Source organism: Harpia harpyja, chromosome 10 (genome assembly GCF_026419915.1).
Source record: "Harpia harpyja isolate bHarHar1 chromosome 10, bHarHar1 primary haplotype, whole genome shotgun sequence".
Taxonomy (NCBI): Eukaryota; Metazoa; Chordata; class Aves; order Accipitriformes; family Accipitridae; genus Harpia; species Harpia harpyja.
In genome coordinates this window covers 8,754,793-8,771,595 of record NC_068949.1, presented here as the reverse complement: position 1 = coordinate 8,771,595, position 16,803 = coordinate 8,754,793, and the positions used below count along the sequence as shown (strand labels likewise).

At 43.9% G+C, this 16,803-nt stretch overlaps 1 protein-coding gene across 2 annotated transcripts in view; it reads left to right on the top strand.

Moving 5' to 3' along the window:
* The window catches only part of LOC128147112 (putative neutral ceramidase C), a 33,509-nt gene extending 18,140 nt beyond the window's left edge, over positions 1-15,369 (top strand). For both annotated transcript variants that reach the window (XM_052799364.1, XM_052799363.1), the window contains 14 exons: positions 133-253; positions 1,720-1,845; positions 2,236-2,322; positions 3,778-3,882; positions 4,016-4,097; positions 4,595-4,710; positions 6,823-6,917; positions 7,583-7,622; positions 8,419-8,514; positions 9,377-9,472; positions 10,112-10,261; positions 11,031-11,090; positions 11,791-11,879; positions 15,180-15,369. In XM_052799364.1, the coding sequence (XP_052655324.1) occupies positions 133-253; positions 1,720-1,845; positions 2,236-2,322; positions 3,778-3,882; positions 4,016-4,097; positions 4,595-4,710; positions 6,823-6,917; positions 7,583-7,622; positions 8,419-8,514; positions 9,377-9,472; positions 10,112-10,261; positions 11,031-11,090; positions 11,791-11,879; positions 15,180-15,369 (1,453 nt within the window). The remainder of the gene's footprint in view (positions 1-132; positions 254-1,719; positions 1,846-2,235; positions 2,323-3,777; positions 3,883-4,015; positions 4,098-4,594; positions 4,711-6,822; positions 6,918-7,582; positions 7,623-8,418; positions 8,515-9,376; positions 9,473-10,111; positions 10,262-11,030; positions 11,091-11,790; positions 11,880-15,179) is intronic.
* The last annotated feature ends 1,434 nt before the right edge of the window (positions 15,370-16,803 follow it).

Sequence of the window (16,803 nt, the reverse complement as noted above, 5' to 3'; positions counted from 1 at the left end):
ACAGTCTGCGTTTGTATTCTCCCAAAGAAAATTCCCATAAGTCAATTGCAAATATATAGATTGAACAAGTCAATTGCCAATATATAGATTGAACAATGCATTTCCTGTGTGTGTCTTCTGACACCTGTTCAGCTGGTTTGCTGTGCACCCGGTCAGCATGAACAACACAAACCACCTTGTGAACAGCGACAACGTGGGCTACGCATCTTACTTGTTCGAACAGGAGAAGAACAAGGGGATGCTTCCTGGAGAGGTGAGTGTTTTCAGACTACTGAAAATAGTGGGGAAAAAGGTGTTGCAACAGGGAGGGGGCAGTTGGTGCTTTCTATGGGCCAAAGCAAGTTCTTTCAAAGAGTGAAATAAGACAGCAGGTTAAACACAGAAAAAGAAGGACAAAGATGAACGCTTTGATTTATTTACTTTCTTCCTCTAGAGAAGAGAAATTGCAAGGTGTACTCTTGACTTTCCAAACTAGTAATCAGTGGCATTTATTTAGACTTTAGGAATAGACCAAATTTATTTTGATTCGACTATTGGAAATACTAGAAAGACATGTGTGGGATACTTGATCCAAAGGGATCAAGATATTGCATCTGCAGTGTGGCATCAAGTCTGTGGTCAGCCCCACTTCTTTCTTATGGCTTCCAGCCAGTTCTGCCTTCTGGTTTTCATTTATCCAGAATATTTGCCATCCTCAGAGTGCAAACACAGCTCCTTTAAAAAGCATCATTCCCCCTGAAATGTAAATATGGACATGAACCCATCTCACAGACACTTTGAGTCATGAGCCATTTAAGAGGGTGTCCTGTGTGTATCATCTCCAGCATGTACCTTGAAACAGTTGTCCAATTCCTATTCTAACACTCTGGGCAGAGGAGCACGTGCAGTTCATACCAAAGATGGAAACTAAAGGAAGTCTACCTAATTCCTGCTTGCAAATGTTTCTTTTTATAGTGGATTATCTAAAAGCTTTTAACAAGACTCAATTCTCGTTCACAGTTATGGGTGCAAGTCAGTGCAAGTTGACATGCACACAAAGCTAAGAAGTGTTTGCAGGATTCAACATTTAGCTGTATGGTCTGCTGGGCACATTGTGTCTAGCAGTCTAACAAGAAAATGGCTTAAGAGATGATAATATATCAAACTATCTGGTGTTGACACATCCTATCTCTTAAAGAGCGGGGAAAAAAAGAAAGTATCTGTGAGAGCTGATTTCAGCTGACACTCAGTGTGTAACCAGCCTTGCTTCTAACGAGTACTGTTTGATGTTAACTCCTGCAGTCAGATCCAATAGCTCTCACCCTGTAAATCAGTCATGGTGCAAGCCTGGCAGAAAAAAAATCCTGTGCAAGGTGCTACAATGATCCATTAACATCTGATCAGTAACACGAGAAACTGGGGACATGGGGGAAAAGCTGCCGCTGAGATGGAAGAGGTAGATGAAGAAACCCTGTCTGGATACCAAAACGATGTGAAGGTCCCCCTGAAATAGCAGTTGCATCCTGTGTGTCGTATTCTCCCTTGCTCTTCCTGTCCCTAACCTTTGGGACACTCCTAAATCCCCATTCCAGTCCTCCCAGTCACTTCAGAAATGTTTACCAGCATCACATGCTCATTAGCTGGCTGTAATGTCAGCCTTGACTGCAGGGAAAGCTGCAGGTGATGTTTGCAATCACTGCAAGGCACTAAAATCCATCTGACCATGTCTGGTTTTGGCAGGGCTCTTTTGTTGCCGCCTTTGCATCCTCCAACTTGGGAGATGTGTCGCCCAACACCAAAGGCCCGTTCTGCATAAACACGGGGGAGTCATGCAATAACCCACATAGCACCTGTCCCGTGGGAGGGGTAAGTATGTCTTACCTGATCTACATTAACTTCTGATAAGGAGAAAACTTGGAGTGGAGCAGCAAATACAGGGCCATGTGGTGGACCATTGTGAATGAAGAGGATGTAAAAAAAAAAAAAAAAATCACCTCTTTATGGACTATTCTGGATACCTTTTTCAGGAACTTACTGTGTCTTGTCCTTATACACCGTTTTCTGGTCATTCAGCCCAAACTTAAATTTATCTTGCTGCAAAGGTTAGTGTAGTAACCCAGTGCCCAAATTTGGGATGGCTAGCAAGAAGCAATTAGTTCCCACAGCATGACAATCACTTGTGAACTCATCCACTTTGCAGTGCCACATGTTCTCCATATTAACTGATCACTAGCATTTAAACAAATTTCTTAACAGGCAAAGATGTGCATGGCCATGGGGCCCGGTAATGACATGTTTGACAGTACAAGAATTATAGGGCAAAATATCTACTTGAAAGCAAAGGTAAGTGATATTTTGCTTTACGAATGTGCGTGAATGCTGTTATTACAGGAATGCATGTTCATTTAAGCAACTTTCTTGCACCTGTTTTTGTGAATGTTTGTAGATTTAAATTACTCTAAAGTCCATAGTTATATGCTTAAGGAAAAGTTTCCTGATTATTCAGAAAGCATACACTTTTATTTAAATACATCATTGTGGGTGTTACAATTTGAAAATGTTGGTTTGGGCTTTTAATCTCAATATTCCTTATTGGTATATAATGTGGATGTTGCCTCTTATAATCTCCCCCTCCCTCTCATGCACGTGTCATGATGGGAAAAATCACTGGTGTTGAAGACTCCTAGAAGAGCTCAGAGGCACCATCACATACCACTTGTTGGCCAACTCTAGCATCACACTCCCAAACTAACGCAAATGTGAGTTAAAATGTGCCAGTTTAAACATCCACGAAAGAAACTCATCTTGCCCCGCTTGACTTTGCATTTACTCAGCCGGTATCCTCCACCCCATAGGCTCCCTTACGTCGTCTGTGTCACTGGGCTCAAAAATCACCGGAATTTACCAGTTCCCTTTCTGCAGCTTCGTGTAATGTGAGAGTAGTCAGTAAGAGGACATTTTTTGGCACTGTTTCAGGGAGAGCAGCTTGTAGGAACTGGGACAGGTCCAGCAAAGGAATAAGAGCAGAAGGCTTGATGGTGGCGGTTTCCTTTCAATCACCATTTCAGATGCTTGCCCTGAAGTCACTCCACGCTGATCATGACTTGCAAGTGAAAGATTGTCCCAGTCAGAGAGGCCCGGTGTGTGTATCAAATGGCGAGGGAAAACATTGCTGTCATTTTTAACGCTGCAGACTCTTGGCCTTCAAAGGCAGTGTCCTCTATTCCTTCCTGCAGTTACAGGAATGTTACTAAACCTGTATAACTTCTGGCAATACTTTCTGTGTACCAACTCGAGGCATGTGTGCCAGAAAACCATTCACTGAAGAGCTGAATGGCTTAGCTGTCAGCTGTATAGTAAATGCGTGGTAAAGTCCATGTGATTTGAAGCAATGAATGCAACAAAGTGCATCTTTCTCATAGAAAACATTTCTTCTGGTTGGTCTAAGTTGTGAGAAGTGCCAAAAGGTTGCAACTAGGAGAAAGAAGTTGCCATCCTCATGGAACAGGTGCATATTTCAGCTGTAAAAAGAGAGGCACACACAAAACTGCTGACCACAGAGCATCCTCCCTATGTTACTTGACACAGGGAGAACTTGCAGGACTTGGGCCATGCAGGATGTAGAGACGGGGTGATAGAAACAAAGGAGCTTGGGAAATACACTCTTGCTTTAACATCTGGAAGAGGTCACTGGAAGGTGTCAACAGAATGAAGAAATAGTTCATATAGCTGAATCTCAGAAGAGCTGGGTTCCTGATTTCTTCTTCCTCAAGGATTTCCACCTTGTGTATCCCTTAGGACCTGTATGAAAAAGCTTACCAGGAGGTCACAGGACCCCTCAGCTCAGCTCACCAGTGGGTGAACATGAGTGATGTCTCGGTGGAGCTCAATGCCACACACACGGTAAGAGCAGGAACTCCCGGGATGCTGGCATAAGGAAGGAAGAAATGTTATATTCTCACAGCAGGACGTGGCACGCTGCGGGGAACTGGTTTTAAAATATCACTTTTTCATTTTTTTCCCCCTTCTGATTAAGGTTAAAACATGTAAACCAGCCTTAGGACACAGCTTTGCTGCAGGGACTATTGATGGAGTGGGGGCTTTCAACTTCACACAAGGTAATTTAGGGAGCAGATGTCAATATGGCTTCGTACAAACGGGGAGGACATGGGCATCCCCCAAATAGATTCAAACCCCCCGAGACATTTAAGAACATCAACAGCTCGTTGAACCACAGTCTCCAAAGGGATGTTTTTTAGGAAGGTGTGATCTTACAGCCCCCTCGCAAGTTTGTCTGTGTTCGTCAGAAATCTTCTGGAGAAGGATATGACCATGATCTGAAGGAAGGAGAGCGCTGGATGGGGACTGGGGAAAAGAAAGTGCTGGTTTTGGGGCAATCTTTCTCATTTGTTCTCATTATCCAAAGGCTGCCAAGATGGAGCTCAGCTGGGTTAAAGCCAGGCTTTTTAAACCACCCAGAAAAGGGAGGTAGTCAGAATCCACTGAGAAATGTCCTATCCCACGTAAGCAGGGAGGGGGTAATAAATGAGTTTTCTGTCCAATAGCTGCTGGGGCAGCTGAAGGAACAGCACGTAAAAGATGTTTCCCCTTCAAGGCTCAGTAGAAGGGAACCCATTTTGGGATGAAATCCGGGACCAGCTGCTGGGAGAGCCCTCCAATGAGACAAAAGCCTGCCACAAACCCAAGCCAATCCTCTTTAGCACCGGAGAGGTAAGGATGCACTGGTGTGTGCCCTGGGAAGTGCAGAGATTGCTGATCTGGGCTAGGTTTTGGTAGGGTGCTATAGATGATGTATGTGCCAGCCCATTTGGTGCAGAACAGTGCAGCAGAGAGAGCTGCAAGGGCTTTGAAGGCATGAAAATAGAAAACAAGAAAAAGTGTTGACATTAGTTTGCATCAGAATGAGAGAGGTGGAAGATTTCCTCTTGCAGAGCGTCTTGTCCTTATATCCCAGGAGGAGGGACCAGATCTGTTGCTCTCATTAGGGTCAAAAAGCCCATGTGAAGATCCACCCTGGCCTAATTCTCTGCCTGTGAAACAGCCCTGAGCAGGATACACAGGGAAAATGCATGAGGTCAGGGAAAGTCAACAGTGCGTGGAGCTCAGCGTTGCCTCCTGGCAATCTCTGGCTTCAGGACATCCTCTGCTGGTGCTCAGATCTTAATAGCTCTGGGTGGATTTTTCTTCCATCCTACCATTGGTTTCCTACCTTAATCCATGAGAGGACCTTTCCTTCTGTCATGTGACAGACTAGTCCATGCAAAATGAAGTAACTCATCATGGTGCCTTTTGGAAGCTCTGGGGACTGTATCAACATACCCACCTTCTCAGTGTTGTCTTCAAACGTTTCTACCGGGCTTTGACTTCCTCTGGAAACGTTCTGTTGACTTCTCTGCTTTTTTGTCATGTTTATGCAAGTGTCTGATAATTCTGTGAGCTGTAACATTGGCTGATGCGACTTACTCATCTACAGGTAGAGTCACACCAGGCTCAGGCTGGAGGTACCCTGGGGTGGGGTTCTCTAGCACGACCCCGGTCCCAGCAGGACCAACACTGCAGCTACAGCAGGTTGCTCAGGGCCATGTCCAGAAGACGTGGGGCAGTCAGCAAGGATGGAGATCCCCCGCTGCTGGTCCCCATCCCAGGGATGCCCCACTCACACAGGGAAGGGTTATTTTTTTAGGGCCAGCCTCTTCAGAACTGCTGCCCCGTTGGTCCCAGCCTGTCCTCATGCTCGGGGCTACTCTGTCCTGGGCAGGACTTGGTGTTTGTTCTTACTGAACTCTCCCAAAATCCCAGTTAAAACTTTAAAAGAAAATAGATGCCCCATTTTCCACCTGTTGTTCCCTTGGCATTAAGGCAAAGGCACTGTAGTGGAGTGGGATCATGTCCAGGGTCCTTTAGAGCACTTAGAGGATGCCATCTGGATGAGGCAATTCATTGTTATTCCTTTCATGAGTCTCTTTAAAAGCTTTCCTAGCGTTGCTTTGTGTTCAATCAGCTGCTCACCTCATCTTTTATAAAAAGAGGTCCCAGCAGGCCTCCTGCTTCTGATGTGCTTCACAAGGTTTTGTCATTCATGTTTTGCCCCCAGTAAATTGCTCCTCAAAGTTCTTTTTGGCTTGCTGGAGTGGGATTTTGCATTTCATTTGCTGGAGCCATGCCACGCTTGAGCTCTTGTTGTTCTTAATTTCCTTTTAACAGGCTTCTTCATAGATAATTTTTTTTTTTTTTTAAGATGAAATGCTGCTGTAGCATGTGTTTTGGCTGCTGCAATGGTGCTGCATCCGAGTATGGTGTGGTCCCTGCTAAGGGGCAGTTTGAAGCCAGGGCTAGGTCAAGGGTTCCCTGAACATCACCCTCTGGGTTACTTAGAAACTCTCCCTCTGCATCACAACTGACAGTGCATTTGCTCAGCTAACAAAGACGTAACTCTTATTTCCTTCCCATCACCATCGGGCTCTCCGATTTCACTCATTCACTTTTGGTCTCCTGGACAGATGATCAACCTTATTGATCCTAACTCTATCCTTTTCCCATGCAGGTGAGAGGTTTCTAGGTGCTACCCTGACCTTATTTACCCACCTTGCTTTACCCCTCTGGCAACTCCTTTTTTTTTGCCGTACCCATAGTATTCACATGTACCTTATCTGTCTGCTACGGTCAGACAACTTGCTGTACATGTGGAGAAACTACATTGTCATGTGCCTGTCTACAAAGTAAACTTACTTGTCTGATTTATGATGGTAGGAAGGAAAACACTTCAGCTATCTTTTTTTGCTACTACCCTACAACAGTTATATCCACTTTTTTTCACCTCAGATGACTCGGCCTCACCCATGGCACCCTGACATTGTGGATGTTCAGATTGCTGCCATTGGATCACTGGCAATCATTGCTGTTCCCGGAGAGTTCACGTATGTGTTTCTTTGGTCTTGTTCTATGTATTGCAGCCAGCAGCATTTCATTCAAACCACCTGCGATACTTCTGCCTGCAGGTAGAAAGAGTGTGTAGGCTAAAAAATGTTCCAAATATATGATAGCTGTGCAGGCACTACACATAGATGTCCACTGCATGTACTTTCTTGTATACTGTCTCCTCTGGTTACCTGGCGTTTCCCATTTTCTTCTCTGTTCTGTAAACTAGCCATGGGAATGAATGAGATGCAAACAAGCTTCCTAAATAATTTTAACTGTTCATTGCAAAATGCAGTTTCAATGAAACGAAAGGAACTTGTTAACTTTGATTTTTTTTCACACCACAAACACCGTAATGATGAATTACGCTGACTGTTGATGGTACAATGGTGAAAACCTGAATAGGATAATGATTTATTTCTAGCACCTTTTTCCTACCCCACCCTAGCCTGGGGTGCCTCCAGCCTCACCCTGGCTGTGATGACACACATGAAATGTTTTGAGGTGTTTTGGTTGAGCTCATCACAGAGAAGCCTTAAGAGATGCTGAGCAGCACTGCAAATGCTATGTGAATTTCTGGTGGTGTGCTGCATGTCCAGCCAGGGATTCTTGCTTTAGCTCCCTGCATTTCTGGAGACTGACATTGTTCCCTTAATGCCCCTAGGACCATGTCTGGACGCAGGCTACGGGAAGCTGTTAAAAGAGTAAGTTACTGAGGAAGGTTTCTTCAGAGTGCAGCATACGTGGAACTTCATGTTTCTTGACCCTTCTGGTTTTTTCCTTGTGTCCTCCCACCTGGATCCATGGGTCTCATGTCTTACAGATGTTTCCTTCTCACAATTGTTTCAGACACATTTTGCATGTGCTTACTGACATGCAGGAGAAATGAATATCCTCCCAAAAAGAAGCAAACCAATCGAGTTTCAATTCATTAAGCCAGCACAAGCTAATTCAACTGGGATCCAGGCATAATAGATGCTAGCAAGGAGTCTCTGGGGTGGAGGGGTTTAGCTCCTTAGTCCCTACCAGGATTTTGCAACATGAGAACAACTGGAAAAAAATGGCAAATATCTTTTTTCCATTTTCCTGATTGATCCCATTCTCAGCTGCAGCCTGAATGCTATCTTAATCTCAGACACCATGTCCACAACTCACTGAGCCTATCTCACATAGTTGTATCACCAATTTTTTTAGGAGTATACAGACATCGGCTTCAAAACAAACCCCTAAATTTATTGAATTTACCAGAGTATGAGGTAATTTCTCCTATTTTTCTTTGGGAAGTGAATATGAGATGTTAACAAAGACAAATTACACTTGTAGGGTTGCATTCCCTGAACATTCAGCCCCCTCCCCACCGTAACTTTGTATTCTGTCTGGGTAAAAAAAATCTAAACAACCCCCCTCCAAAACCACCACCACCACAACAATAACAACAACAACAACATAACTGTTCATTAAGCAGTTGTTAGAAGATAAGTGATTTATTTCCTTTCTTAGGAATTTGATTCTCATGGTACACCAAGAATGGATGTCGTAATTGCAGGTCTGTGCAATGTCTACACCCACTACATTACCACCTATGAAGAATACCAGGTAAATGTTAAAATTGCGGGTTGAACATGTTTAACTGAGTTCAGTTATGGCTCTATGGGATGATAATTCATGTGAAATTATGTATGGTTAGAGTACTTCTCCTTTGCCACAAAAAGCAGAAGAATCTGTGGCAGAAATCAGGAGACCTCCTTGTTTATTCTGGCCTAGAGGACATGGTCCAAGGGCCAATGTGGTTTCCTGACCATAGCTAGAGAGTACGTATGGATGCTTTTATGTGAAATGGGCAGACATACTGAAAGGAGCTCCTGTGAGTTCATGTCAGGTTTAGTAATCTCCTGATGACTTGGATGAATTAGAAATTATCTTCATAAAGTGGCAAAATTGCCAGAAGAAAGATTTGGAGTTGTAGGGTTGTAAGGTGAACATGAATTGCAGTGCCATGTTACTGTGGAAAAGACTGCAATATAGCTTGCCAGTTTTAAGGGTCCACACAAGGCATGGTAGATACTGTGCTTTGAGGAAGATTTGGACTGTTGGATGGACTCCTTGGATTTAGAAACCCTAAACTGAGAGAGAGGGTTGGAAGAACTGGGGTTGTCCAACCCAAAAAGTTGGAGAAGAGACGACCTACATCATAAGCCTTTAAAAGAGTAAAAGAGCTGTGATAATTGGAAGAGTGGCAACTGGTCCTCCCTGTTTATGATGGCTCGGAGAATGAAGAGTAACCTGAAATTGCAGCAGGAATACTTAGGCAAGTTGTTGGGCTGTCTCCTTAGCAGTAAGGGAGTAAATAAACCCCCTGCAGATATAGTGCTGATCTTGTCTTGGCACAGTAAGATGAGCTGTAGAAACTGCTCAAGAGTCCTTGAAACCCTCCTTTTCCAAATTTGTCCTTTGCTAGGTTCAACGATATGAGGCTGCATCGACTATTTATGGGCCACACACCCTTTCTGCTTACATTCAACTGTACAGAGGACTCGCAAGGGCTATTGCTACGGTAATTAAAATTTTCTATATGCCACACGCTGCCAGAGACATTTAAATCCTGTAAAGCCTGGTTATGGCTGTATTTGTTCCTCAGTGAAGTTGCGTGATTGCTACCCTCTCTTTTCTCATAAGAAACTGCTTTGAGGAATTCTCATGTGGTATGAAAATAATTCCTGTAATGGTGTCTTGTACCACTTGAGAAATTCTGGGGGTTTTTCAGTTCAAAGTTTAGGAAATAGATACCTCCAACCATTCAGCATGGCCTGAAGTTGCTGCTTTTCTACCAAGAGGAAGAAAAATCTGTTAAATTTCTGCCGTACAGGGCAATGTTTATTACCATTGTATCTGTGGACCATGTGAATGTGCAGGACCAGTCGGCAGGCACTGCCTCCTGAATTCGTGGGGTATTCTGGCGGGTGATTTGGGGGACCTCAGCAACAGGGCAGCAGGTGTCCTGTGGGGATTGCTCCTGCATGCAGAGCACAGATGAAGATCCTCTTGTTTGTTTTTATGCTCACTTTATTGCCCTTGTTCTTGAAATCTATCTAAGCAATGGACTTGGATAAAGAGCCGCAGCAGTGGTATGAGTCGTCAGGGATATACTGGTTATCTATATGTATGTATAATGAGCACATCTTCCCTCTCCCAGAATACAGTTCAGGATTTGCCACGTGGTCCAGAGCCCCCAGTTTTCAATATAGGTAACATGACCTTGCTGCCTCCTCTCACTGCCGATCGCATGCCGGTGAATAAGACTTTTGGGGATGTGCTACAAGAAGTGAGACAACAGTATCGAGCGGTGAGAGCTTCAAGGATTTGCTAAAACCTGTTTAGGAAATCATCTTTAAGTTCTTACCCTTCATCCAAAAAAGTCTGTGTTTTCTAAAGAAAGGGTTGTGGTTGCTCTTAGTGGGCATGGTTGAAAAGGCAGAGACAGAGCGTTTTCATGCCAATGTCATTGTACTGAATGTGATTAAAATGGGTGAATGAAGGGGAAAATAAAAGCCCTTTAGTCAACATGAAGAAGATTTCCCCTTCTGCTTCAACATAAAATAACAGTTGATTATTAAATAGGCAAATATTGTACAGTGATTTCTTTACAAGCAGAAATCAGGTCAACTTTGATGCTTCTAGTATGGAATTTAAATGAAATAAAAATGTCAGAAAGTGTTCAGTTTTCAATGCTCAAAATTTAGATAAGGTGTTCAGAGCAAGGATTTTTGTCTCATTGCTGTCTCCAGCAGTAAGGTAGGAAGAAGGCAGGGAGACATTCTTAAAAATCTCACCTATTTCCCTCCCTCTTTAACACATAAATCTTATGTACTATGGTGGAGTTTATCCAGCAAGCAGGACAAGTAGAATGGCAAGGCACAGAATACCAGTTCACAGTCTAAATTGTCCATTGCTATTGCACCAAGTGAAATTATAAATGATTTAAAACAAAAACAACCCCCCCCCCCCAAAACCCCAACCAAACCACTAAAAAACCTATATGGCATCTTCAAAGGATGTTCTTAATGTGCAATATGCTGCTCAGTCTTTAATATAAATCTTAATTTCCCCCACAGAGAGAAGTTGCTGAAGTAACTTTTGTAGGTGCGAACCCCAGGAACTCTGCAGAGAATGCGGTAAATATGACACAACACTGCAACTGGGGATGTTCAGAATTAGTGAATATTTAGTTACTGCCTCTGCCTAATGCATTTTAATCTGTGATGTTCAGGTTTCAGAAGGAGTAAGATTGTGTGCCTCCAGTGCTTTTTTTCTTTGCTGGGAGTTCAGAAGAAGATAGTTTCTCCCTTCAGCATGCTTTGGGAATTCACACCACCAGAATGCTTTTGGGCAAAGTCCTTAATTTGGTCAGATACGGACCATTCATGATCTCTTCAAACTATTGAAATCAAAGGCACCCATGTCATGCATTAGGCCAGACACTCTTTCTTCGTTGGTATCCAGCACCATCCGGTCATAGAAATCAGGGTCTCTAGTCTCTATCTTATCAGCCCGGTGCATTATTTTAATAAAACAAAAAAAAAATTAGAGAAGTACTTAATTCATCCCATCACTCATCTTGCATAGACATTGATAGCAAATACCTCACCTGTCCATTCTCTTTTTAATGATCAAGTTCTTTACTCATTCTCTGCATCATTTATTAGCTTAAATTTGTGCTTTGGCAGTGAAATACAAGCATTTTTGCTAGTAATTACCGCATTTCCCAGTAAAGCAAACAGAAGCATAGTCCCTTCTCCAGTTTAAAGTGACACAGAAAAGTAGGGGCATGACTGTCCCTTAAGCGTCTGGCTAACTCTGTTATTGTTATTCCAGACTGAACACAACTTCCTGACGGTGGAGAGATACACCAGCACTTCAGACAGCTGGCACGTGGTATGGAACGATGCCTCCTGGGACACCAGGTAGGTGCCCTGACCAGATTTCACTGTTCCACAGCCTCCATGGAGTAATTCGAATTTAACCTGAAGGGCTTCATTTCAGAGCTCCCAACCATAGATTGGTCTTGCCCCTGCAGGTGATGCTCTCTGGGGATGGATCTGTCCATATTTGGGTGGTTAACTTGTCAAGACCGCAACAATCGGTCTTCCCCTTGGGTCTAGCTTCTGCAATGAAGGCTTATAAGTTTGGGAAAGGTAGAAGGAAGAGCAAGAATTACAGAAGGTTCGTGGTCCAACTTGTTCAGAGCCTACATCCATCTATCTGCCATACTGTGCTGATGAATAGGATACCAAATAGAAAATATGAGAGGTTCACCTCAGTGGGGTTTTCATAGGGAAAAACTGGCCAGCCTTGCTGTGCATCATAAAGTAGAAACAGTCAACAATTTTAAAAAGTTTGCAAGAAAGCAAAGTTAAGGTTAGAAATGTCAGTCTTGAGGAAAAATATCCACTAAGCGGCAAACCTGCTGTCACCTTTCAGAGCTACACCAGAAGTCAGCACACGGAATACGAATACCAAAGGCATCTTTTGTCAAACCATTCGATTTCAAGTTACTCCCCTGTTTGAATAAAACCAGACATTTTCCCACCTGCATCTGCAACCTATCTGTGAGAAATCGGACCCCGAAAAACGCCCCTCTTGGGGTCTTCTGACCTTGCAACGTCCCGGTGCAAACACGTAACATCCGAGGTCACAGAGGCAAAGTTCTGGACAGCTTGGCTTCATTGGGAAAGTGTTCCTCTGGATTTATGATGAGCATTTGGTAGGGCATAATTGTCTCTGCCAAAGTGCAGCCAGCTGCTCTCTAAACCTAATCCTACTAGCCAGGACTGCGGCTGTCCCAGGGTGGGAGATGTATTCCTACCTGCACTTGGAGCTCTGCATTTCTAAGAGCTTGCCCTCTGTTTAACGCTTGCACTATGTTACCTTGTCACTCTCACTGATGTCACCCTGTCCAGTCAAGTTCCCTAACTGAGTAAGGTAAATGATGGCATTTTATCACCCGTATATGAAGCCCTGCCTTCTTCCCTCCTCTTCCAAAAACCCAACAGATTTCCCAAAATCTTGGGCAGGAACACTGAAAATATTTAATAACATGTCGCTCGAGAAGACAAAAAACATATAAAAGTGCAAAACTTGAAGAAAGTGCTGCCATGATGCTGGAAAGAAGGGAATCTAGACATCTTATTTTCCTTCCTGAGAAAGGTCAGACTTTGGATCTCTGAATGATTCTTAAATACTTCTGCTGATAAGGAAGAGGAGCTGTTTGGCTTTTTCCTGCCTAAAAGGGCTGGCCAGAAGGCAGACCAACACAGACAGTAATGTCTCCCTTCCTGGTGCCTCAGGAAAGTACCAAACACCACAAGAAAGGGGAAATGGTTCTGTTAAGGTGAAAAGGAGTCACTTTGTTAACCTTGAAATGTCAGTAATTAAGGCAATGGGGCCAGGGAGCCTCAAACTTTTTTCCTAGATATTAGTGGAGCCAGACTGTGGTTTTTTTAGTACAGGGAAAACTAAGGTTTGATACCATTGAATGTGCTGACATTGTAATAGGAGAGTAGCAGAAGGGAATCCACTGTTTGTTAACTTAGTGTTGCAAAGTGTTAAATAGCTTATAGCTGCATTTGTAAAATGCATATTTTCAGGCACTAAAAGGTATGATGGTTTACCTAAAGGAGGTGCAGCTTTCGGGGAAGGAGATAGCTGTTTTCTGCTCTTTATCCTGCACTCACCACTGCAGCAGGGACAAACTCAGTGCAGACTTGCCGTTTTGCTGGATGCTGTCTTGGTGTTTGCAGTAGAGAAGTGTTTGGCCCCACCCTGCATCTGCCATGGGGGCAGAAATTGCTTTCTTGGGACTGTTTAGGAGGAGGGGCTGAGCTACAGGCAGGAATTTGCCTGGCCCTGCCTTTGGCAAACAGCCAACAGAGATAAGACATGGTTAAATCCCCATGAGCTCATCTGTGAGAAGCCTCTTCCCAGGTGGCATCTCAGCTACGTTCCAGTTCCCAGATCCCAGAGGGGTGGTCCTGGTTCACAGAGCCTGGAGCGCAGGATGGGGAGGAGGCTGGGTGGTGGCATAGATCTGTCACAGCAGCATTTTTAGGTCACAGCATTACAGCCAGGCTCAGGCTGCAGGTCTCTGGTCCAACCCAGCTCCCAACAGGACCAACATCGCAGCTATAGCAGGTTGCCTGGGGCCATGTCCAGGTGAGTCAGGGTGATCCCCAAGGATGGAGATCCCCCACCACTTTGGGCCTTGTGCTGTCACCTCGCTGTCATCTCCCAAGACAACATTGTCTTTGTCCCAAGCCAAGCCAGTGCAATCCACAGCCAAAACCTTGGACAAGAGCAACCAGGCGGATACTTGGGCCCTGTGTCAGCCTGTGGTCTCTGTTTACCAAACCAAATTTCCCCATCATTCACTGTTTTTCACCCAGTCATGTCTATAAATATTTATTTCAATCTCAGTAAGAGACTGGCATGGGGAAACTTTTTATTACAATTGCCAATGAATCAACGTATTTTGTTCATCTGCCTCCTGTCGTTAAAGCCCTGAAATGGAGGTGCTATCTCAGGAGGGCTTGATAAGTCTCATGTCTGGCCTGGATACAATTAGGGTGATATCCAGCAGTACCTCTCACTGACAGTATCAAAAGAAGAGCAGGTTAATCTTCTTAATCTCCCCAAGAAGTTCTCCATCATGGCCAGCTGAAAAATCCCTCGCCCCCAGATGATGTGTGGCTGGCTGTAGAGTTCTAAGGTTGAGCAGAAGTGGGTTTGCATAAGGAGTCTGCAAAGAAAATAGGAATCTGATGTGGAAGTAGGTGCCAGAATCCCTGAGCTCGATTGCGATAGATTTTGCTTGTGACCCTCAATATATTCATCCTCTTGGTTCAGCATTTACTCTACGCAGGAAAGACTAAGTTGGCAAATATTGCTCGCAGATGTAATGTTGTATGGGGTTATGATATGGAGTTGGGAATGTAAGAACACGTTGGTAGAAATATTCTTCATCTGCTAAAAGGATCATTGACTTGCTTTTCCATGTTTCCAGATATTTTTCAGGCCTGCCAGGTTTTGGGTTGGCTTGTTGGTTGCTGCTCTGATAACGTAAATATATGAGGAAAGGATAAAAGAAGTTCTTAAACTATACTTCACTGGAGTGCATTCATCTCATTCCACTTAGTGAGCTCTTGGGATATTAAAACAAATGAAAAGTGGATTTTCTTGCTGAATGCAGTTTTTGGTTTGTCTGCTAGGTTTTACTGGACCAAAGGATCATTTGGTCAGAGCAACGTGACTATTGAATGGCACATCCCTCGTGACACAGAGCCAGGCGTCTACAGGATACGGTACTTCGGGCACTACAAGAAAAAACTGTCTAACAATCGCGCTGTCTTTATTCCATTTGAAGGCACATCTTCAGTGTTTGAAATCACAACTCTGTAGGTGATCTCGTTCATTAAAGGCATTGTTTCCTTTGTGCAGTAGATTTGGTATCTGCGATGTTCACAATGCATGCCTGGGAGGTTTTTTGTGGCATACGTGACTCTATACAACATTGCTGTCCCTCAAGTGCTGCTCGTCATCCTTTGCTGTGCAAAGCTTGACTTCCTGCAAAGTTTTGACTTTTACCTGCAATTCAGTCTCGCTAGTCCATCGTATTCTCATTCAAGCAGTTCCCATCCTGGCCAGATCTTGTTGCAGTTGATTCTTATTGTAGTAGAAGAGGTAACTGTTTTTCTTTAGTCATTAAACAAGTGCTTATTGATTGTGAATAGGCTCTCTCAGAGAGAATTAGTGCATATTGGGAGCTAATCCAGATCATAAAATAGTCCATAAAATTGAGCCAAGTCCATAAAACTGGAAAGAGCTGCTGAATGCACAAGTCATCAGAAGAGAAGACTCCTCAATCATGCTTGAAGTGCAAAGCTGACCTCTTAGGATGGTAAAGGGATAAGTAGGATAGATACTCATCAGAAAGGTTGGAATATCATTTCATTTAATCATTCTGGTTTAGGGCATTTGGAGGATTCATTCTCTGACTTAAAAGCCACCATAGACTACAGGTGGTGGTGGGGCAACAGTGTCATATGAAGTGAATTGCGCATAGTTCTCCATAAATCAGTGGGCTTGGTTTCACAGGTGCCTGATGAGAGTGGCTGTATGGGGCCCTACCTCAGAGGTGTAGAATAAGGAAAGGAAGGTCAGACACTCACAAAATAAAATATTGAAGCTGTTGGCGGTTTTTTCCTGCTAGACTGTGTTACTCTCTTTCACAAATGTCACTTTTGAACGGACCAGTGTGCCAGGTGGGCTCAGTGCTGCCCACCATGTGTGAGTTTGCATCATTTCAAGGGGATGCTGGGCAAGTTTTTGGAAGAGAAGCCCTCTGAAAGCTCTCAAATAATTACAAGTGGCCCAAGAAACTACAGTGGGTTGGAGGCCACCCAGTCCCTGGAAGGACTACATATGTTTGCTATGATTTTATGACCTGAAGACATTATGCATCTGTGACACGGTCCAGAGGCAGGATGCTGGGTGAGAAAGACTTTAAGGCTGACTTTGTTCACTCTTGTTGTCCTTGTGTTAAGCTCCTGCCCAGCCCTCTGACTACAGCAAAGGGCAGCAGATGGCATTATATCCTCTAAATATCACTTTGGGACACATCAAAAAGATCAAAAATAAGGATGCTTACATGTCCCAGAGGTTGTTTCAATAGGAGGGTGTCATGGGAGGACACTGGCATTACACCAGGGGCCATATGCAGGATGGGGATTTTAGGAGGGACCTGTTGGTGAGGGAGAACCTGCAGCTGCTAGCAAAAGGTGACTCATGTCTAACCAGAGAAGGGTTGCATTTCATTGTGGTAAGTTTATATTT